Genomic DNA, 23,730 nt, shown 5'->3' with positions numbered 1-23,730 from the left:
GTAAAGGACAGTAGTCAAAGATTACATTTAAAAGTAGTCTAGTCATCATTGTTGCAATTTAATATTATAGTTAAGTACTAGCAAATAAGGCATATAATTAAAAACTATAATACATAAAAACTATAAACTGTAATACATGATATTTACTGAATTTTTATATGTATAGGCACAATGTTAGTACAAGTGTTCAAGTCTTTTAAAAGACCACATAATAGAAAAAATTGTATACTGACCATGCAATTTAGGGTGATTTCAATCACCCTAATTTAAAATACCTATCAGGTAATTAATTTAAAATACCTATCAGGTAATTGGCCTTCCCTCGTGGCTCAGACGGTAAAGTGTCTGCCTACAATGTGGGAGACCCAGGTTCGGTCCCTGGGTAGGGAAGATCCCCTGGAGAAGGAAATGGCAACCCACTCCAGTATTGTTGCCTGGAAAATCCCATGGACGGAGGAGATTAGTTGGCTACTGTCCATGGGGTCGCAAAGAGTCGGACACGACTGAGCGACTTCACTATTCACTATTCACTATCAGGTAATTAACCTGATAGGTATTAGTTTTGGATTCAAGTTTACAAGTTCAAAAAGGGTCTTTCTTTAGTTAATGTCAGGAAATAGAATATCCAGCAGAGGTCGCCCCTCCATTGCTCCCAGTGGAGGTTTGGAAGCTATTATACATAATTTTTTTTTTTAATAAGCAGGTCATAGAAGAAAAATAGCATCAGTCTAAGTGAATGTACTATTGTTGGTTGTGCTGAAACAGAAGAGAAGCCATTTAGAGACAATGCACACATTTTTGTTGTTGTTAAACAAAAGAACAATATGAACATATTTGGGATATGTTTTAGAAAGTTTACTAGCACTCCCTGGTGGTATAGATATAGTGATGAAACTGATTCGTGTGAGGCAGGTTGAGGAAGTCTGGCTGGCTGGGGTACTGCTGGGAGGACACACTCAGAAGGCTCTGGGTGGGAGGAGGCACTATGAAGACCGGTGTCCTCACATAGCCCTGTGCTGTGCTGAAATGATAGCCCAAAAAGCCACATGGGCCAATCCTCCTGGACCCACTCCTCAGCCTCCACCACAGTGCCCAACCCACACACATACCCCAGGTCTGCTCCTACTCAGGCTCTATGAACAAGGAGGGATTTAATGACTCCAGACCACCTGGGAACACAGCATCAAATAATACTTTCCTCTCGCCTTGCTTTCTATGCACCAATTCCCTTCCCGGTAGCCAGACAAGTGAGCAGTGCTTCTGCCTTGCTGTCTCTCCCCATTGACCCCAGTTTCCTTTTTGATCTGGAGTTTCTTCATAATCTCTAGACCATGAACTTGCACTCCTATCACTTCCACACAGATTGCCATGAGTCACGAGAATTTTCTGACCCTTGATTCTCCAAGATCCATTTCCCAGCTATTAGATCCTTCTGCTATTGTCTTATAATTTCTTACACCAACCCACCGTCTATTGCATATGGCAATTCCCTTTAGGCCTCATTCTCTGTCCTCTGAAATTAGTTTTTCTCCCTGTTGTTGTTGTTTAGTTGCTAAGTCATGTCTGACTCTCTGCGACATCATAGTTTCCCTGTCCTTCACTATCTCCTGGAGTTTGCTCAAACTCATGCCCATTGAGTCAGTGATGCCATCCAACCATCTCATCCTCTGATGCCCCCTTCTCTTTTTGCCTTCCATCTTTCCCAGCATCAGGGTCTTTTCCAATCAGTTGGCTCTTCACATCAGATGGCCAAAGTCAAGTCAAATCTAGAATCACAATTCAGTTCTACTCAGGTGGCCTGACTCTTCAGAGTTAAGGTTGTAATATAATGCTGCCCTTTAAAAACTTATATGGCCCTTATTTTAAAAGACAAAGTCAATCTCTTGCAAAAATGAGTTAATGATTGTATATAACCACCTACTCTCTCTTTTTTTAAAACTTTTCTTTCTGTTTTCTCTTTGTTGGTTCTTCAGGCTTTTTTTTTTTTCCTTCTTTGCAGCCCACCTTCTTTAAGAGGAAAAAATAATAAAAGATGAGTTTCTAAGCTTTAGACTGTTTATTTGTAACCTTGAACTAAGAAAAAGAAGCCCTGTAAACAATGTGTCTGCAGAAGAGGATGGACAAATGTAAGTTAAGGTCAGTAAGCAAATTCATCACAAGGTTGGGGTTGGGCGGAATCAGGAAGGCCTGTATACATGAGAACATGCAGTAGATTGAGGCTTCATATTTGTATCGGGGATTATGAGTTTTAGGGATAAGAAGTAAAAATACATGAGTTATCTGCTTTTGCATCTTAGGTCTAGCTGGTCTGGACATGTTTCTGTCCAATAGAAATAGAAAATGAGTCACATACATACTTTTAAATCCTCCAGTGGCCACAGTTTAAAACTAAAAAGAAACAGGTGAAAACAATCTAATGATACATTTCACTTAGTCCAATATATCCCCAAATGATGATTCTAACATGTAATGGATGTAAAAAATTATTAATGAAGTATTTCACATTCTTTTTTTCATTCTTGTATTTTATACTTAGGATGCATCTCAATTTGTGGGCTAAATTTTAATCATAAATAATTGACTTCTAATTAGATTTCATAAATTCAAAGAGGTAGAGTCACATATCTAATATTAACTGGGTAAATGACCAGAGTCCTACCCTAAGCTTTCTAGTAAATGCCATTTGCAATCCTTATTCTGAACACACACCATATGCTCTGGTGAAAATAAATATGGCAATAAACAGATACCCATTTTTATGTTTTTCTAACATTCAAAACCATGGTAAATGACTTTAGCTTTATAGGAATGGGACAAAAATCACATTTGTTCTCAGACCTAGGGAATTAAATATACAGTAAATTACCAAGTAAACACTGTCCATTTTGAAGAATTGACAGATTGCTTAAATTAAGACAACCCTCAACATTTAAAGTAATAAAATAATAGTTTAGTGGAAATCCTTACTACAGCAAAATGCAGAAGTTCATCTTCGTTCAGCTCATTTTTCAATTTTCTGAATAAGGTTTGCATTGCTTTGCAAGGTCCACACCAGGCTTGGTAAACATCGATCACTAGAAGATGACAATATTCGTGAAAGAACAAAGGCAAAGAGTCTTAAATAGCAGCTTCTCCCAATTCTTAGGGCAGAGAAAAGACAGCAGGTTTTTACTCTGGGAAGTGGGGAGTGGCGCTCAGTGTTGGCGTACCACAAGATGCCCTGAGCCTAACTCCGGAAGGTAAACACCTGGGAAGCCTAGTACCTGTTAGGCCTTTGTTCTGCATCATCTCATCCCACAGGCTTTGATTATTGACGACCGCCTGCAAAAAGGAAGGGGCTGTCAAAAGTCTTCAAGGGCCAATGCTCTAAGTAAAGAACTGTTGATGTGTCTGCCTACCTGTAACTGGATTTCTCGCTTTTTGCCTGCCATTTATCCACTGTCACACGAAAGAGGGAAGAAAAATAGAAAACATGTAAAAGAAAATTTAAATAATGTTGTTTATTCATTCAGGCAGCATCTTAAGTACTGCAGAAATTTTCCCTCAGCAGTATTGGATTATGTACTTTCCCCTCTTCTGGAGAGAGAGGAGTCATGGTCTCTGAAGAGCTCTTCAGGCTGGGATCTGTGCTAAATGCTTGTAGCAGCCATACTATCTTACCCTCCCAATAATTCTGAAGTAAAGTAAGTCATAAAAGAAGCAGACTCACAGATATAGAGATCAAACTACTGGTTACTAGTGGGGAGAGAGAGATGGAGGAACAACATATGGATAGTGAGTAATAAGTACAAACTATTGGGTGTAAGGTAGGTTCAAGGACATATTGTACAACACAGGAAATACAGCCAATATTTTGTAATCATTGTAAATAGAAAGTAACCTTTAAAAATTGTATAAAATTTTGAACTTTTTTTTTTAAAGGTGCTCTATAAGGTGGGCAGCCAGTTTTGCAAAACTATGGCCAGCTCAATAATGAACTCTCTGTCCTTCATTCTATATTTCCTGGCACTGAATTCCCATAAAGCAGTAGCTTCTAAGAAAAAGAAGTCAGAACTGTCGGGAGACACAGGTACTTAAACAGAGTTTTGTTTGTTTTTCCTGGAGGATTATAGAGTGTCTGTGTGCCAGATGTTAATTGTCCATGAACATGAACATGGATCTTCCTTGGGTTCCTTTCCAGGGAGATTTAATTTTTAGAGCAAGGCCACCAGTGTGTTCTGGGGCACAGCATAAACTTTGTGCAGATGTTAAATCAGTGAGGCCTAAATATCCTGCTCCCTGGTGTCAAGGTTGTTTACACATGGCTCCAACTGCGTGTGTCACTGGACACTAGTGTGAACAAAGGAGTGACCACAAACAAGACTACATCCAGCAAAGGGAATTCTCTCACGAGCGTTGCACAAAACAGACAATTCTGACGGATCAAGAACAGGAACTCAAAATCACCGAGGGCATCAATCCCTTACCGAGGCCTGTGTTTTCGCCGGGTAAGTTCAGCCAAGCCCAAGTCCCTGGGGGTGCGCAGCAGGCCTGGGCGGTGGCCGGACTTCCGTGGCGCCGATGCTGGTGCTGGTACTGGTCCCGAGGATGAGGATGAATGCCAGGATGGTTCCGGCAGCGGAAGAACGCCGACGTTTCCCTCCACCCGTCCCCCTGCCCGCGAGCCCCGTCCCAGCCACCCACGGACCGAAATCCCAGCACAGACCTGGGCGGCAGTTACAGAGCAGTTGGCTCCCAAGTTCGTCCACTTCCTGCTGCCTCCTTGCGTCTGGGTACCTTCAGCGTCTCCCCTCCTCCTCCAAAGTGTGTTGCTCAGTGCTGCTGCTGCTGCTAAGTCGCTTCAGTCCGACTCTGTGCGACCCCATAGACGGCAGCCCACCAGGCTCCCCCGTCCCTGGGATTCTCCAGGCAAGAACACTGGAGTGGGTTGCCATTTCCTCCTCCAATGCATGAAAGTAAAAAGTGAAAGTGAAGTCGCTCAGTCGGGTCCGACTCTTAGCGACCCCATGGACTGTAGCCCACCAGGCTTCTCCGTCCATGGGATTTTCCAGGCAAGAGTACTGGAGTGGGGTGCCATTGCCTTCTCCGCAGATTCCGTCATCTCCAGCACTTGACATGGCTGCTCACCAAGGGCAGTGTGAACCCTATGCGCCTCTGGTTGGAAAGAAGGGCTCCCCAAAGTCCAGCCCAGCCAATCCTCCAGATTCCCTTGTGCCTACCTCCCTTCATCTTTAAAAAGTAATTTACGAAAGCACTTTAGACTCAAATGAAAATTGCAAAATTAATACCCAGAGCTTCTATATCGTCTCCCCTTACCTTATCTTTCACAATCATAGTATAATTATTGAAGCCAGGAGGCTAATGTTGATACAATATTAGCTACACTACAGACCTCATCAGGTCCTTTCCATTTTCCTAAGAATGTCCTTTTCCTGGTCTGGGACTGGGTTCCACATTTCATTTACCTTTCCTTGCTCTTCTCTCATCTAGAACCATTCTTCTGGACTATCTTTATCTTGTAAAGCCTTGGTGTGGGTGTGAGTATGTGTGTATGTGTGTGTTATTTCATTATGTCATTTGCAGAATTTATATCAGGAAATTTTTAAAGTAACAAAAAAATATATACTTCCCTTTCATGCCATATGAATTTGATCACTAAAGTTACTTTAACTGCCTTTTCAGCTTGCTCTTTTTTCTTATTCTTAGGATTCAAATACACCAAATACATTAGGTCAGCTCACTATTCTTCATGATGATTTTTTGCTGTTGTTTTTTTGGTGTCTATGACTTTTTCTGTGAGTTAGTTTTTAACAGGGATTGCCTTTTAAAACGGAGAAGGCAATGGCAACCCACTCCAGTACTCTTGCCTGGAAAATCCCATGGACGGAGGAGCCTGGTAGGCTGCAGTCCATGGGGTCTCTGAGGGTCAGACACAACAGAGCGACTTCACTTTCACTTTTCACTTTCATGCATTGGAGAAGGAAATGGCAACCCACTCCAGTGTTCTTGCCTGGAGAATCCCAGGGATGGCAGAGCCTGGTGGACTGCCGCCTATGGGGTCGCACAGAGTCGGACACAACTGAAGTGACTTAATGCTAATGCTAATGCCTTTTAAAAACTATTATTTTATTCAAGTATAGTTGATTTACAATGTTGTGTTAATTTCTGCTGCACAGCTACGTGACATGATGGTTTATCCCAGGATATTGAATATAGTTCACTGTACTATACAGTAGTACCTTTCTGTTTATCTATTCTGTATAAAATACTGTGCATCTTGCAGAGATTGCTTTTAGTCTGAGCATCTGTGACATGGTTTCCCTGGTGGCTCAGAGTAGGAGACCTGGGTTCGATCCCTGGGTTGTGAAGATCCTTTGGAGAAGGGAGTGACTACCCACTCCAGTATTCTTGCCTGGAGAATTCCATGATCATGGAGGGTTACACAGTCCATGGGGTTACAGAGTCAGACACCACTGAGCGACTGACCCTTTCACTTTTTTTCACTTTCTGTGACAGGGCTGCAGAAGCATGGTGACACAATGATGTCCCATGTGCCTTTGCATGGTCCATCATTATTTACAGCACCAGACAGATTGTATGTTAATTTCTCAAATTAGATTTCCTACTTCCCTCAGCAGAAAACCCAAATCTATATCTATGATTAGCATAACTCTGGGACCTGAATTTCTCATCAGTGAGTTTTTAATCCACATAGAATTCCAGTGGATGGCAAGCACCTCCTGCACTAAACCAATTGGAGGAGAAATGCTTATAGTCCCACTCCAGAAATGGGATAGCTCGTCTTTATTTCTAGCAGTATACAAGTGGTTTCAGCCAACTGTGAATCAGAGCCTCTCAGCCCGAGTGTGTGGACTGGCAGGGATGCAGAGGTCAGGATCCCAGCCCCGTCTATGAAAGTTGGTTCTCCATTCTAATGCTCCGATGAATCCTTTCGGGTCCAGTAATGCTCACCCCATGATTTCAATTTCCTGTGGTGCTTCTCTCTCCTAGATATTTCTTTCTATTAGTTTTCAGCTAAATTTAAAATTGTTGTACTAAAAATTTGAGTTATTTTATTCAGTATTTCCACATATTTAGACCTAAACTGGGCATCTTTGTGCAGCAGCTCTATCAACCACATTGACTGGATCTTAGCCTGCTGATTTTTTTATCATGACTTCCTCTGTGATTATTGCTTCCCTTATCACTTTATGATTTTTAACTTGGCTTAAAAATCCAACATTCCTCAAGTTTTCTTTAGTGTCCTACAATAGGTAATTCTTAGAGATGGTACTTCTGAGGCGTCCTTAGCTCCTGCCTCTCCAGGGGTCTAACTCCCTTTTCCCATTGCCCCATGATGTGTTCTTTCTCATCACCCCTCCTCAGTGTGAGACTTGTTCTATTTTGATAGGGTGAGTGGCTGGCTTGGCTTGGGAAGTATTCTGTACCCACTTTTATGCGGGGGGTGGTGGTGAATTCTCTGGTAATATCTATACTTAGAGTACAAGCCATGTGTGTAACTTCCAGTTTATTCCCTGTTTTTAGCAAGTTTCACATGGGTCACTCCATTCCTCTGAGGTGGCATCTTTCTCACTAGCTTTTTAGTTGTCTGATTTTCTGGAGAAGGACAAATACAACTCTGCTAAGTCACTTCAGTCGTGTCCGACTCTGTGCAACCCCGCAGACGGCAGCTCACCAGGCTCCGCCGTCCCTGGGACTCTCCAGGTAAGGACACTGGAGTGAGTTGCCATCTCCTTCTCCAATGCGTGAAAGTGAACTCGCCCAGTCGTGTCTGACTCTTTGCGACCCCATGGACTGCAGCCTATCAGCCTCCTCCATCCATGAGATTCTCCAGGCAAGAGTACTGGAGTGGGGTGCCATTGCCTTCTCCAAAATACAACTCTTAACTGCCAACAATTCCTACTCAGGTTCATCCTGATTCCGATGATCCAGGCTGGAAACACACCTCCCACTATGAGTTGCTCCATTCACAATTTGTTTGGGTTTGGGGTTTTGGTTTTTTGTTTGCTTGTTTTTTGTTTTGGGGGGTGAGGGGGGCGGGGTTGGCTGCACCATGGCAGCAGGCAGAACTCCTCAGACCAGGGATCAAACCCACCCCTGCTTCAGGGAAGCACAGAGTCTTAACCACTGGACTGCTAGGGATGTCCTATAGTTTGTTTTTATAATATATGTAACTATTTCTTGATTTTAGGCTAGCAGTCAACCTAATTTCTGGAGTCCATTTCACAAGCTTTAGTGTTTTTATCCCAGTTCTTCTCATAGGTTACCCCAGGAAGCCATCTGGTAAACCTCTGGGGAACCCAAGTTTTCCTTTGGACTCATGTTGACAACAACATAGGTACCAGAACTTTCCTCTTTAGGAAGCTCTTTCTCTGTTGACAACTATTGAGATGAATCCCAGTCAATTTACTGACAATCTAACCCTGGTGAAGCAGCAGTGATTGAAAACATATAATACTCCTTCTAAAACACCAGACGGTGAAGTGCAGGGACAATACATCCTCTTGATATATATCCTTGATAGGGTAAGGTCATATTCAGAAATTCTCTTACAGGTAGTTCTGCTCATCTACTTGGTCCACTGTGGGAATAAGGAGCCTGTCTACAAAGATCCATTACATCTCTTAACCCTATAGTTGCTTCCTGTACTCCAACCCATATGCAGAATCTGAGAATCTTTTTTTTTTTTAATGAAATTTGTCTTGTTAACCTGAAAAGATGTTATTGTGCAGCAACTACAGGAAGCATTTAGCAAGTTCCACAAATGTTCATGCACATGTTTCAATATCTTCACATAATGCTTGTACTATTTAAGGGAACACCTCGCTACTACAAAAAAAGTTTCAATCTATTCTCAAATGATCACATTTACCAGAGTTCAAGACATGCAGGGCAATAGGTGAAGTTGAGTTTTTAAATATCATTCCTACTAATTGCACAAAGCTTGAATGTTGAGGTTTTGAAACATAAACTTGATAAGCTTTTGATTGGGGTCTTCCTAGTAGAGACGGCAAGGACAAGTGCACTCTGAAACTGTTATTTAAAAGAAAATGTATCTATATTTGATTAAAGGAGAGTGTAAGTTAGAAATGCCAAAAAGTCTCTGAGAGGTTTTACTCCTGAAGAATCTAGTACTTTGTTTTTCTTCTAGAGTATATTTGACATTATCTTTCAAGTTTCATTCAATTTTCATTTCAATTCAATTGAAAGACAGAATCTTTCAGGTTTCACTCAAAATGCTTTTTCCTACACTGACCTGCCACTTTGTTTGTTTGTTTGTTTTGGTCCTCACACAGCACTATCTATAGCATTCCATTTTTTTCTTGGCTCAGAGTCGGACACAACTCAGCGACTTCACTTTCACTTTTCACTTTCATGTATTGGAGAAGGAAATGGCAACCCACTCCAGTGTTCTTGCCTGGAGAGTCCCAGGGACGGGGGAGCCTGGTGGGCTGCCGTCTCTGGGGTCGACAGAATCGGACCCGACCAAAGCGACTTAGCAGCAGCAGCAGCATAGGTTTATTAGTATCTTACTGATTCACTTCTAGGTTCTCTGGATCTCTGAATATATATGAAGGCCCATAGGAGAGGAACTGGGTTGTAAAATTGCCAAATTGTTTTCACTTTGCTCTCCTTTTGTGGTTATCTCTGGCACCTGGCAACATCACTTGCACAAAAACACTCAAAAATTAGTTGGCAAATTAGTGCATTTGGAAACAGCAGACATTCTTGACACATGTGCAAACTGCTTAGTGAGGATTCCTGTTTTTGAATTTTAAACAAAATTCCTATTTTTAAATTTAAGCACTCTGGTCCAGGTCATTAGATGATAAAGAAAATAAATACTGTAGGGATTTACTTTAAGTTCATCACTTGAGCTAGACATAGAAACAAACTTCTCTATGTAGGAGAAATTTATGTACATTTTTGTTAATCTTCCCTATCTCCTTCAGATCAAACATTCTAGATTCTGAATGCCAATTTAAATGTCATTCAAATAATAACACTCTCTTTTCACACTAAATAAAAAATTAAGGTTCTGAGAATAATTAAAACATGTAATATGATAAAGCCTAAAGATAAAGAAATAAATGTCATTTAGTTTCTTCTCTGCTCTCACTATCTGACACTGAGGCTTATCCTGCTAGAGGAAAGGTGCTGCGATAGAGACCTATGTAAGATAACAGGGGGGTTGGTTAAATAGAAGTTCATAACTCAGTCTGGAAATAGGGAAAGGGCACCATGAGATCGGGCCCGTGCCTTTGGAAAAGACAAGAATACAGTAAGTCCCCTACAAGTTCTGTTCCAAGAGCATGCTCTTAAGTCTAATTTGTTCAGAAATCCAACAAAGTTAGCCAACTAATATCATCAGCTATATAGTACTGTACTATAATGAGTTTACAATGCTTTCACACAAATAATACACCAGAAACAAACACAAAACATAAAAAAAAATTTTTTTCACCTTATATTCAGTACCTTGAAAAGTACAGTTGTGCAGGACAGCAGTTGGCATAAAGGGGCTGGCACCAAGTGAGCAGGCAAGAAGAGTAACTGACTGGAGCGGGGAGAGGAGGTGGAAGATGTAGAACTGAAGGATCATCAGCAATAGGAGATGGAGGGTAAGTTGCAACCAAAAAAACATGTGAACACACGTTCGCATCTTTGAAAGTTCCCAACAGGAAGGTTCATATGTAGGGACTTACCGTAGTTAATTACTCCCTCCACTCGCCGTGAAGGACTCGAGGCAAGAGCAGAAGGTATGGCAAAGCTGAGCATGGACCACAGAGTGAGGCCATTGGGATGAAGAGGGTACCAGGAAGGAAGGTGACTACAAGGTGGAGAAAACAGGATGTGCCAAGTCATAGAGGATGAAAGAGTCAGACACAGAAAGAATTGTGATTATGATGGTTGGCCTGAAATAAAGGATCTGGGTGAGGTCCCTATGAGTTCAGAAAGGCCATCTGTGGCTGGAGCACAGAGGTCCCATAAGAACAAGATTATGTGTGGGCTTCATATGAAAACGGTGTCAATGTTCTCAAGGCTTAAAGTGGGAGGATTTAAAACTGACAGTTAACGTAAAAAGGTTTCAATTCTAGGAAAACCACCATGACATCAGCCTGGTAATAGAAGCAAATATGATCGGTGAGGGGGCGATGAAACAGGAGGTAATAGATAGAAGACTATTTTAGCCACCCAGGAGAGCTGGGCTAAAGACCTCAATGAAGGCAGAGACTGGAGGTACAGGGTAAAAGAGACAGGTTTGTGGAATACTTGGGGGCTGTTATCAGTGAGACTTGGAGACCAACTCTTTGTCAAGATGAGCAAGTGGGAGAAAAAATAGAAATAAATTTCAGGTTTGAGTGAGTGAATGATGCTTTTCACATGAATGAGAGATACAAAAGAAGGATCAGACCTGGAAGGAAAAATGTGAGTTCAGGTTTTAGGATGACAAGGTGGAAAGAGAAGACTCATTACCACTATTGACAGTCAAATCCCCAGAAAACAAGTAATTGTGCAAAAGCCCTTGTGCATGATCCCATTAGGTTTGAGTAATCACACCTTCTAGCTCAACCTTGCTCTGTGTGACTGGTAGTTTGTGAATAAATAAGGTTATTACGCTAAGGCTTTTTCTAGAGCCTTTCCTGGTGGTCCAGTGGTTGAGACTTTGCCTTCCAATGCAGAGGTCACAGGGTTTGATCCCTGGTTGGGAAGTGAAGATCCCATATGCCTCAGGGCCAAAAAACAAGAACAGAAAACAGAAACAAATATTGTAACAAATTCAATAAAGACTTTTTAAAATGGTCCACATCAAAAAACTTTAAAAAAAAAAAAAGGCTTTTCTAGCTAATTTGTGCTCCTCCTTCTACCCAGCACACACATTTTCTATGAAATCCCCATGAAGCAATATTAGATATAGTAGCTTTTGCGATCTTAGGCAAGTTTCTTAACCTCTCTGTAGTATTTGTTGTTGTTTAGTTGCTAAGCCACATCCAACTCTTTGCAACCAAATGGACTGTTGCCCACCAAGCTCCTCTGTCCATGGGATGTTCCAGGCAAGAATACTGGAGTGGGTTGCCATTCCCTTCTCCAGGGAACCTTCCTCCCCAGGGATCAAAACCAAGCCTCCTACATTGGCAGGTGGATACTTTACCACTGAGCCACCAGGGAAGCCACTCTGTAGTCTTTACTGGAGCTAATCATGGAGCCTATTTAATGACTGCTGTGTGGATTCAATGATTTAAAAGATATAAAATGCGTAAAACCATCTCCAGCTAATGGCAAGTATTCAATTATTGTTTTCTATTGTCGTGTAAAGATATAACTCTAAAATATTTTGATTAGTACACCTGTGTGGAAGTCCTGTCTACCTAAAACTTGAGAGACTAACTTTTCACAAAAATTCCTATCTAGTTAAGAATTGAATGGAGATGGTAGAGAAAGAATGCAGGGGAAATGGGAATGGGCATGGAGAAGGGAGAAGAATTACATGACTGAAATGTTTTCAGATGATCAATGCTGATATCCTTTTACACAAATGATTCAGTGATTAATCAATAAAATAAAGAAGTAAAATTTTGATTACAACCTCTGTAAGTAGGTCATCCTCATGCATGTATGCTAAGTCACTTCAGTCATGTCCAACTCTGTGTGACCCTATGGACTGTAGCCCACCAGGCTTCTCTGTCCATGAGATTCTCCAGGAAAGAATACTGGAGTGGGATCTTCCTGACCCAGGGATTGAACCCACATCTGACGGGTTCTTTACCACTGCTGCTGCTGCTGCTACTAAGTTGCTTCAGTCGTGTCCGACTCTGTGCGACCCCATAGACGGCAGCCCACCAGGCTACCCCAGTCCCTGGGATTCTCCAGGCAAGAACACTGGAGTGGGTTGCCATTTCCTTCTCCAGTGCATCTTTACCACTAGCACCATGATAGTATCTGAGACAGATTGCTGAGCCCATAGATAAGAAAAAAGATCATGAATAGTTATGGCATGTTGTTACATATTAAATTCCTGTGGTTCTGGCCAAGATGGAGTGATGGAAACCAGATTAAACATACTACCTGGAACAATAACAAATGGACAAGATACATGTAACAGTGGTTTTCAAGACACTGGATGAACATCAGGTAAAGAAGGGCAGTGATCAGTGAGAGCCAGGAAAGAAAGGAGATGATTGCTTTAGATCACTGCCTTGTAAGTTTCTAGTGTGCCACATAGGGAGGACAACCCAGGTGGAACCAGGCACAGTCCCCGGGTTAAGGAGGCTGAGCTGAGAATGCAGGCAATGAGGATTTTTAGGGAGAGGTAACAGAAAACAGAGAGCAAAGCAGAGAGAGAACTCCAGACACTTATATAACCAGCCTCTCCTTGAATGTTCAGCTGAGTACTGATCTGTCTAGGGAAGGAAGAATGAATATTAGAGGATTAGTGGGAATTGTGCCCATTGTTCACATAGAGTTGGGAATAGTACACGTTCCCACCAGGCATATTGAAGAATTTAATAATTTATGGGACACTCTGATGCTGGGAGGGATTGGGGGCAGGAGGAGAAGGGGACGACAGAGGATGAGATGGCTGGATGGCATCACTGATTCGATGGGCTTGAGTCTGAGTGAACTCCGGGAGTTGGTGATGGACAGGGAGGACTGGCGTGCTGCAATTCATGGGGTCGCAAAGAGTCGGACACGACTGAGCGACTGAACCAAACCGAACCGAACCAGGTATAGAACTCAGCAAGCTCTTGCTTGAATAATGTGGAATAAATAGCGCTAGATGTAATATTGCTCTGGACCTGCCTAACAGATCTTAAAAACAACACCTTAATGAGAAACAAACTGCCTCCCAGAAGAAAGTTCAAGAATACTTACAAAAAAACAAAAATATCTAACATCCAACCAGGTGAAATTACAATGAATGCTAGTAGAGGGTAGGAAATAATAAAATTTACAGTGGACATAAATAAAAAACAGGGAAAATCAACATAACCGAAAGTTGATTCTTAGAAATCATAATAAAAATTAATGTTTAGCTAGACCCGACAAAGAAAATAGGGGAGAAACACAAATACACAAAATCAGATATAAGACTGAGAAAATTACTACCAAGCTTACAGAAATAACTAAGGATTTTAAGAGAATACTATGAACAACGAGTGAGTGAAGTTGCTCAGTCATGTCCGACTCTTTGCGACCCCATGGACCGCAGCCCACCAGGCTTCCCCGTCCATGGGATTCTCCAGGCAAGAACACTGGAGTGGGTTACCATTTCCTTCTCCAGTGAACAACAGTTCACTAATAAATTGGATAACTTAGGTTAAATGTATAAATGCCTACCAATATAATATTACATAAAATGATTCAAGGTGAAAGGGAAAATCTCAACAGATCTATAAGTAAAGAAATGAAATCACTAATCAAAGACCCTGCAAAGAAAAAGAATCCAGGATCAGATGACTTCAAAAGTGAGTTCCAGCAAACATATAGAGAAGATTTAATGCCAATCTTTCTCCAACTCTTCCAGAAAATAGAAGAGGTATACTTCCAAACTCATTTAATGAGGCTAGAAATACCCTGAAACCAAAGCTCTAAGTAAGAAGACAGTGGAGGAAAAGAACTGTCAACTTAGAATCCCATGCCCAACAAAACTATATTTTAAAAGAGAGATGAAATAGAAACTTCTAAAAAGATACCAGTATGTATGTTAGAACTCCCTTTCTGTGGTCCACAACCAATTATTTTCCTGCTAATTCTTTTTAATTTTTGAAAAAATTTTCATGTAATTGTTTGCTTTTACTGATCCTGACTGCCAGATTCTTTACCATGTTCTAAACAAATTCTCTTTTATGAAGTTTTCAGTATGAGCTTCATCTCTGAAATTTTTATGTTGCTTATTCTTTGAAATGTGTCAGCCTATATTTTATCATCTTCTGGACATTTTTTAAAAAATCACATCTTACCATCAAGTTTGAGCTCTGCTTTTTTGCTTCTGTTTTAGGAGCAATGATGTCAATAAAGAATATTTTTGAAAGTAGGGGTCTGCCAACATTTTTCTCCATGATTCTCTACCCAGAAAAGCTTAACTTGTACTAACCACCTCAACAGTCTCCCTTGCCTTCTAGTGAATTCAGCAAATAGAGAACATCACCAAAACATTGGAGGGGTGGAGAAGAATAAAATGATGGTATGTATTCCACTGGTTTATTTTGTACAGCTTTGCCGTGGGATGATTGATTTATTGGCTCAAGGTCATAGCTTCTTTCAAAGCAGCTCACTCCACAGTTGGGCTTCCTTTGTGGGAAAGATTGAGGGCAGGAGGAGAAGAGGATGACAGAGGATGAGATGGTTGGATGGCATCACTGACTCGATGGACATGGGTTTGGGTGGACTCCAGGAGTTGGTGATGGACAGGGAGGCCTGGCATGCTGGGGTTCATGGAGTTGCAAAGAGTCAGACACGACTGAGCAACTGAACTGAACTGTGGCTCAGCTGGTAAAGAATCCGCCTGCAATGCAGGAGACCTGGGTTGGATTCCTGGATTGGGAAGATCCCCTAGAGAAGGAAAAGGCTACCCACTCCAGTATCCTGGCCTGGAGAATTCCATGGGCTGTATAGTCCATGGGGTCACATAGAGCCAGACACAACTGAGCGACTTTCACTTTCACTCCACAATACTCCTGTTTCCACTTTTTGGTCACCAGTACCCCGTTTGTCATTTTGGGCATAAGGATAGTGATAGCACTACTATTACTCGCCTTGGAGAGCCATTGTTTTGGATTTCCCTGCGTCGTATACACTTCTTTATAACTAGTCGCTCATCACTGTGTTATCCTTGAATTAGCCTAATTTGTGTGGGACTTCATTTCCTGGTGGGAACTTGACAGGAAATGAATATTTGATCCGCTCACAGTACTTTGTCCAACTTATATCCCCTTTGTAAGCCTGAAGCACTAAAGGTTCTGCATTTAGTATAAATAAAGTGGGTAGAGAGTTTATCTTTGTTTTAGCTCCTTATAAATGAAGGAGTTAATAGTAACCTTTTATGCATAGAGTTTTATTGAAGATGTATTTCCTATCAAGTGGCAAAATAACTGCTTGAGAGAAAAAGAAAATTACTGGTAAATCAGCTAATCTGAAGATGTATCCTTGATCTGGTTAATATCTGAGATCTAGAGTACTATTGTTCTTAGTAGTTTTTACTCTGAAATATCAATATTTATCATCATCCAGATTGAGAGATACCAGCACAAACCTCCATCTGACCGGATTTATGAGGTCATTGGTTTATTACCTGTTGGGTAAGCAGCTTCCACCCTGGGCAGAGGGCTCATAGGACAGATGATTACTACTTGAGGACCGAATTTGCAATTCCCAGATCTCACAATATCCAACCTCCAGTGTCTGATTTCACACTTTTCTAACTTCAAGAGCAGTTTGATTTTCAAGGTAGGATTAAATATACACAATCAAAGAAGACACATTCCTTTGGTCTGAAGTGCAGAGCATATAAGAGATAATTACACACAAACATACTTATAAGCCAAGAAGGCAATGGCACCCCACTCCAGTACTCTTGCCTGGAAAATCCCATGGACGGAGGAGCCTGGTAGGCTGCAGTCCATGGGGTCACTACGAGTCGGACACGACTGAGCGACTTCACTTTCACTTTTCACTTTCATGCATTGGAGAAGGAAATGGCAACCCACTCCAGTGTTCTTGCCTGGAGAATCCCAGGGATGGCAGAGCCTGGTGGGCTGCCGTCTATGGGGTCACACAGAGTCGAACACGACTGAAGCGACTTAGCAGCAGCCGCAGCATACTTATAAGGCAATTTGACAAGGGCAATAATAGATGGTCTGTAAAAATACATTTGTTAGGTATCCAATGGTAATATCATATGCTTTTCTATATTATGTTGATAGTTACATTTCATTACATTTCATCAGGATACTTTCACTAAAGAAAGAATGGTCTTATCCCTAAGAGAAAAACATTTTGACAGGGAATATTATCATTACTTGAATAGTCTTCAGGAACAGTGGATTTCAGATTATTTTGATCTTACATCTTTATCAGTAAAAAAAAAATGTATATATCCTCATTAAATAATATTTATACATAGTTTATACCCATACATTGCCGATAAGTTCCTTTATGAATATCAGTACAATAAACTATATTTTAATGTAAAATAAATAGAAATAAATTTCTACTACTCTTTTTACATTCCACTAAATTATTATTGTATCCACTCCACTCTGAAGTGGGTATTATTGTACCCACTCCACTCTGAAGACTACTGTTCAAAAGTAAATGCATTTAAAAAAAAGATTGTTCCCATATAACAGGTTTATGATATTGACCTTACAGTATGGTAAACTTTAGGTACTGCACAATTTCTCTCTGGCACAGGGGGTACAATTTTCCCTCCTTTTCCAGTAATCTACTTGACTTTCTGTCTGATAGACCCAGTAGAAAATCACAAGGCAATGAAAACTCAGAAGCCAATTTCAAGATGCATGTACGTTTATAATTCTTGGTGAACTTTTTCCATTTCTCTCCAAAATCCAGAATGAGTGGGAAGGATATTTGATAAGAGGGTAATGGAGCCAAGTCAGAACTTCCTGCCAGATTCTTCAGTGCCCTGGCATGAAGTTGTCTTGGCCAAGACTAAAGCCTCTGGCCAATTTACTAGAGAGGGAAGAAGTGGTAAGTCCTCTTTATGGAGTATAATTATAAGCAAAGCAAAGCATAAGGACCTCTCGATGTCTGTGTTTGATAAGTAGAATCTGAGTTGGTTGTCTTGGTTGTTTTATTGAGTTTAACTGACACTGACTGATTTTGTTTAACACTTCCTGGTTATATACGGTGTCTTAAAGAAGCTTCAGAATAGTCCCACAGTCTCGGAGGCATGGCTCTAATACAGTCTGCCAGTATGCCTAGACTAAGTCCAGTTGTTTTCCACCTTTTTCTATTTCTTTTCCTGCTTTATGGCTGCATGTCTGGAAAGGAGGCTCTGGGAGGTAATCTCAGCTTCCTGACTGTCTGTTATATCTTAATCAGAATCAAACCACAACAATGCCCCATCAATTCCGAAAGAATTTCCTCTAGGTCTCTTGACTTTCTGAGCTAATTCTTTCCTCCAAATATGGTAAAATATCAGTAATTTTCAAGATAGAGTCATTGACAAGTTGACCATAAGTTGAATAAGTTAAGGCTTCTGTAGAGTCTTTATCTTTGGGTTCTCTGGACCTTGAAGAACATTCTAGGATCAAAGCTCAGTGAGAATAAATGCAAAGAAGAGAGTACATTGAGAAAGCCAATAGCTGTGCATAGTGGAAGTAAATATTACAAGAAAAAAAGAGATAGGGGTTGAGTCTGGATGGTTGGGATCAACTTGTGTAGAGTTAAGGCAATTGAACATATTCAGTTAGTGAAGAACTAGTAACAGTTTGCTGAGAAGAGGGAAAAAAATCAATCCTCATTACCTTTTTGTGAAAAAATCATTTTGGTGATGATTAAGAACAAGAATTTGAAAAATTTCAAAGTTGTGAAAGCAGCTACTCAATTGAAACTATTTTATTACAATAGTGAGAAACTGATCAACAAAGCAAGTAACACAGGTGTATTTAATGAAGAACACCACCTACGAAACACAGCATATCCAGGCAACAGGCTGTAGTTAAAGCAACAAAAATTTCATTATAACGAACTAACTCAGAATCTTCTGTCTCTGAGTAATGTTGAATGAAGTGTATCCGGAAGGCATGATGGGGTATAAAACAAACCACTATTATGAGGAGGAAGAAGAAGCTCTTGATTTGAGCTCTGTACTCTTGATGGGTCCACATGTCTGGCCAAAGAGCCTTTACCAGTTGAACAATGACCCACATCTGTATCAGAAAGAGGGTCACAACTGTTGTCATCATAATGACAATCATAGAGTAGTTCAAGATAATAAACTCCTTGCGTTTGAGGTCTTTGTAGAACTCAAAACACTGTTGTTCTGAGTAACTTGGATTGGTGCCATATTGTAAAAAAAATATTGGCAAAAAAATTACACTGCCCACCAGCCAAATAATAATGCTTAAAACCACCACATGGTACTTTTGGAACTGAGTTTGGAGTTTCTTAAAATACATGAGCAATCGACTTATGATGATGGCCACATAGAAAACAAAGGTGAAATACATATGACCATATATTATGCTGCTAACCAATCGGCAGGTGAAGGATCCAAACTCCCAGACAACTAAGACATAATAGCTGAGGCGGAAGGGAAGGCTGAACAGGAGGATGGAGTGTAGCACGATGATATTGAGAACAATCGTGGCGACGATTGATTGGCTGTTCCTTTTGAGCATCATATAAGACATCGCAATGGCCCCTGCAGCACCTCCCAGCAAAACCACACTGTACAGTGATATGAGAATCATTCTGCAGTGCCTGTCACAGCGACTCAGGTCTGTGTTCGAAGCGTTTGACAGGGTGGTCACATTGGTCAGCTCCATCTTTCACCACAAAATGCTTAGGAGGCCATAAGTCCTTAAATTAAAAGTTTTATAAAATTAGAGTAGATATATTAAAACTGCACAGCAACTGCCCATGAACTGAGTACCCCAAAAATATTGTCAGAGACTCATCTTCATTACTCAAAAATACTGAAAAGACAGAGAGTGAAACCAAATGACAAAAATAAGATTAAATATAAAACTTGTCATTGGGCAGTCAGGCATTCTGTTCACGGATATGCCTAAATTCACGTACCAGCACAGGGCTGAGGATAAGACATATTATTCTCTGGCATAAAATTTAAGGAAGGGCTAGAGACTCAGTCATCAAAATAAGTAACAGTCTAATGCAATATTTTTTAGAATCAAAACTAATGCAAAAAAATCATGATGAACAAAATAAAGTTTTAATGATGGTAGGGTCCGTATGTACCCAGCAAATATCCATATCAGATCTATAATACAAAGGCCATCCTTCCTATTGTCAGGAAATCCAGCTTAAGATACTGTAGAGATCATGTAAGTCACATGAAATTGTTGTAAGAAGATATATCAGATACTTGAAAATATTTTCTGTGAACAGCTTTGAGGAAGAAGTGGCCTATAATATACATATTACCTTCACTCTTTTCTTCTTCCAAACTCTGAAACTTTCCTGGATTGGTGTGCTACATTTGGTAAAAATTTGGGGTTTGAGGGTAGGTTCTGTTTAGTTTTTGTTTAAGTTTTTCAGGTACTGGATGCATAAGGGGCAGTGATTGTATAGCAGAAAGACAAGAATGCTTGGCAATGTGCTTTGCCATACCTAAGTGCCACTTGGTCATTTGTTCACTGTTAGAGCATGCATAAGTCATCTGGCCTCACAGAACTCTAGCTATGAAATACAGAAGATCATACTGCCTACAATAGCTCAGTTGGTAAAGAATCCGCCTGCAGTGCAGGAGACCCCAGTTCGATTCCTGGGTTGGGAAGATCCACTGGAGAAGGGAGAAGCTACCCACTCCAGTATTCTCGGGCTTCCCTTGTGGCTCAGCTGGTAAAGAATTCTTCTGCAATGCAGGACACCTGGGTCCACCACAGGTTGGAAAGATCCCCTGGAGAAGGGAAAGGCAACAGAGAATTCCATGGACTGTATAGTCCACGGGGTTGCAAAGAGTCGGACACGACTAAGCGACTTTCACTTCACATACTGCCTACATCACTGAAAAATTAAATGAGTCAGTGTGTTTGAGACAACTCTATATATAAAAAAAAAAGAGAGAGAGCTACACAAAGTAATGATCCTTAAGGTGAAACAGCAAAGACAAAAAAGACATTATTTACTTTTTTCTCCTTACTCTACATAGGGGCAGATACACAGTTATGTTACATAAAATTGTTGTTGCATTATTAAGTATATAATAAATATTTGACAATTAAAAAAAAACTTTTTCAGATCTTTGATTAGATTGTATGAGACCCAGGCTTAAACAAGTCAAACTTTCCCATCTGGAATGATCTGTGTCCATTTTCCTCATGTATCTGCTCTCCATGTGGCCAGAAGAAGTTTGAGCATGTTTCTGAGGGAGAAGTTATTCCACAATGAATACCTTAACATCTTAGAATTTTTCTTCTGCTACCATGGACTCTTCTTAGAATAATTAAATCTTTGTTTATGAAAAAATTTACATTGGCCCTGTCAGGTTGACTACCCTCAAATAAGATTTTATTGTAACTTAGAAATATAATTATATTTTGCATAACAATGTAAATTTTATATGCTGAAATATGCACTCTAGCCAAGTACATATACATAAAATACATAATGCTTATATACTTTTTGTGTGAAACAAAATAGTTTTATGTGACTTATGAAAAACAAATACAAAACTACTAAAATTTTAAAGTGTCGGTAGTCCTGCAGTCTAAGGAGACAAGATGTAAGTTTGAAATGACTTTAAAGCAAGGAAAACTTAAATAATCTATCAAGTCCAACCAGTTTAAGTGGTTTTTATACGCTTATCATTGAAGTTGCCTCTTCAATCGCAAATATGGGAATGAGATCTAGTTTGTAAGAATGTTATGAGAAATAATAAAGATTCCATGTCTAAAGAGCCAATAAATTCCCTGACATGGACTTGGTCTTAAAAGTCTCCATGCTACTTCTCCTTCTACAGTGTATACAAAGCTATATCATAAAATAAAATTCCACCCTTTTGAAGTTATCTCTCAGAATCACCCTATAAATATTCAAATGCATTGGGATAAATTTTTAGCAAAGAGAGGAGTTGGATCATCCCTTTTCCTTTCTCTCAGGACCTTAGCCTTAGAGCCGCCAACCCCAGGAAATTTCTAAGTATTTCTTTGCTTGTAAAAACCAAGCACTGAGATTTCTAGCTCTGTTTAACATGCAGAAACCATTAAATGACCACCCAAACTACTTACTTGTTCTTTTCCTCTTATGATTTTCTGCTGGTGGAAGACTCAAGGCAACCTGGTCATTTGTTGGTGATCTACATCAGAGCAGGTAATAAGAATCGTTTTCTAGAAGCAAGTCTTCACTAAGAACAGTCAAGGGAAGTCATGGGATGAATAATGAACTGGTGGAGAGCTCAAGCTTTAGACTGAGAACTTCCGAAGTTACAGTGTCAAGATGGAAGGTCCAGATAAAGCATCTGGGCCACCAACAGATGTTTATCTCTAAAGCTAGTGATGAGACAGACTCAGATCATTCTTCCTAAGTTAGGACTTTCATTTTCACTATCCATTATTTCTTTGCAGTAATTTTTCTTATTAGCATGAACAATTTAGAGCTTTTTTCACCCCCAGTGCTGTTCCTTATTGCACTTATTATATCCAACATGTTTCATATTCAGTACAAGAATGATGGAGAGAAGTACTTCCTATGAGACTTTTATATTCTCAGCAGTAAGATCAAATTATTTATCTCTCTGGTGTTCAATTTCCAAAGACTCCCTTCCCTCAATAACTGCCATTTGGAGATATGACTCCTTTGGAGCTTGACCGTCTGGTGATGTAACTTCCACAAGAGGGCTCGTTTTGTTTTTCTCAAAAGTCTTAAATATTCTTCCATCAGTTTTCTTACTTCCTGTTCTAACTGCACAGTCATCTTTAGCTGTCTTAAGGTCTCAAAGAGTAATTTTAAGGAAATTGGGTTTAGTACACCTAAAGATGAAAGAAACCAACACGCCTTTGATACTCACAAGCAAATGCAGCCCCAAATCATATTACTGATCAGCTACAGGTATTTAAAAGGCCCACAACTCAATAACCTGTAAAGCAAACTCATTATGACCTACATTTTAGTAACAACTGATAAAATTTTCATTTACTTTGGAAAGAATGAATATCATCACCACCTACGCCATCTGCTAGATGATCACCCAACAGTGTTTGTTGCCACAGAGATATAAAACAATAGAATCTAAACATAATAGAGTCATGTGCTTGATTATTTCAAGAAAAACAATAAAAGATGAGATTTCCAACTCTTACAGTCAAAAGTAGATCTGTACCAATTCAACTCAGTTAGAAAGATTTCTCATGGAGCCAATTTTTCAATCCATTTTAAACATCTCTTCTTAAATCATATTATATTGAAAATAGAAAATCTGGATTGTGAGCCTGGATTTTCACATTTTATCTGACAGGTCTCATTTTTCACATAAAATGTGTTTCTTGGAATCTTCAAGATAAAGTATGTTCCCATGGAAACTATGCTATATTTAGGATTTGCTTCTCTGACGAAGGACTAACTAGGAAATGTCAGTTGTGACCAACAGTGGAGCCTAAAAATAAAAGTCAGCTATAATTCAAAACTATGGCCAGCACACAGATTAATTGTTCACACTGACAGCACAAGGAATTCAAAGTATTAAAAAGTGTATATATTGCAGTCAAAACACAGCTAGAAGAATGCACGTATTTAGTGTATTTTTCTCACTATACTCAGAATTCAGCTCTTTTCATTCAGGTTTTTAAGAAAAATAACAAAACCTTAGTATGAGAGCTTAGAAATTCCCCAGTTCAGAACAATACAATCCTCTTCTTTTTTTAGGTTTATAATGTAATCATGACTTATTGCAGTATAGTTGTTTTACGGTTTTGTGTTAGTTTCACGTGTATAGCCCAGTGATTTAGTTGTACGTATACATATATCTATTCTTTTTCAGACTCTTTTCCCAAATAGGTTAAT

The 23,730-nt window shown here is 40.0% G+C and overlaps 2 protein-coding genes across 2 annotated transcripts in view; both read right to left on the bottom strand.

Annotated features, from left to right (window-relative positions):
* NME8 (NME/NM23 family member 8) overlaps window positions 1–4,576 on the bottom strand; it is a 40,223-nt gene extending 35,647 nt beyond the window's left edge. Inside the window, exons 1-4 of the mRNA XM_055589641.1 lie at window positions 4,467–4,576; window positions 3,399–3,438; window positions 3,264–3,321; window positions 2,968–3,074 (exon numbers count right to left, since the gene is read on the bottom strand). Coding sequence (XP_055445616.1) covers window positions 2,968–3,074; window positions 3,264–3,321; window positions 3,399–3,431 — 198 coding nt within the window. The 5' untranslated portion in view covers window positions 3,432–3,438; window positions 4,467–4,576. The remainder of the gene's footprint in view (window positions 1–2,967; window positions 3,075–3,263; window positions 3,322–3,398; window positions 3,439–4,466) is intronic.
* Window positions 4,577–18,619: 14,043 nt separating this feature from the next.
* LOC129658543 (probable G-protein coupled receptor 141) lies at window positions 18,620–19,551 on the bottom strand. Its single transcript, XM_055589466.1, has one exon. It carries the CDS (start codon window positions 19,533–19,535, stop codon window positions 18,654–18,656), a length of 882 nt encoding a protein of 293 aa, XP_055445441.1. The 5' UTR covers window positions 19,536–19,551; the 3' UTR covers window positions 18,620–18,653.
* Between the last annotated feature and the right edge of the window lie 4,179 nt (window positions 19,552–23,730).

The sequence above is a fragment of the Bubalus kerabau genome, chromosome 8, assembly GCF_029407905.1.
Source record: "Bubalus kerabau isolate K-KA32 ecotype Philippines breed swamp buffalo chromosome 8, PCC_UOA_SB_1v2, whole genome shotgun sequence".
NCBI classification, from domain to species: Eukaryota; Metazoa; Chordata; class Mammalia; order Artiodactyla; family Bovidae; genus Bubalus; species Bubalus kerabau.
This window is presented reverse-complemented; position numbering and strand designations above follow the sequence as displayed.

What these genes read in the sequence shown, in the direction of transcription:
- LOC129658543 (XM_055589466.1), bottom strand. Translation starts at nt 19,535, where the DNA reads ATGGAGCTGACCAATGTGACCACCCTGTCAAACGCTTCGAACACAGAC.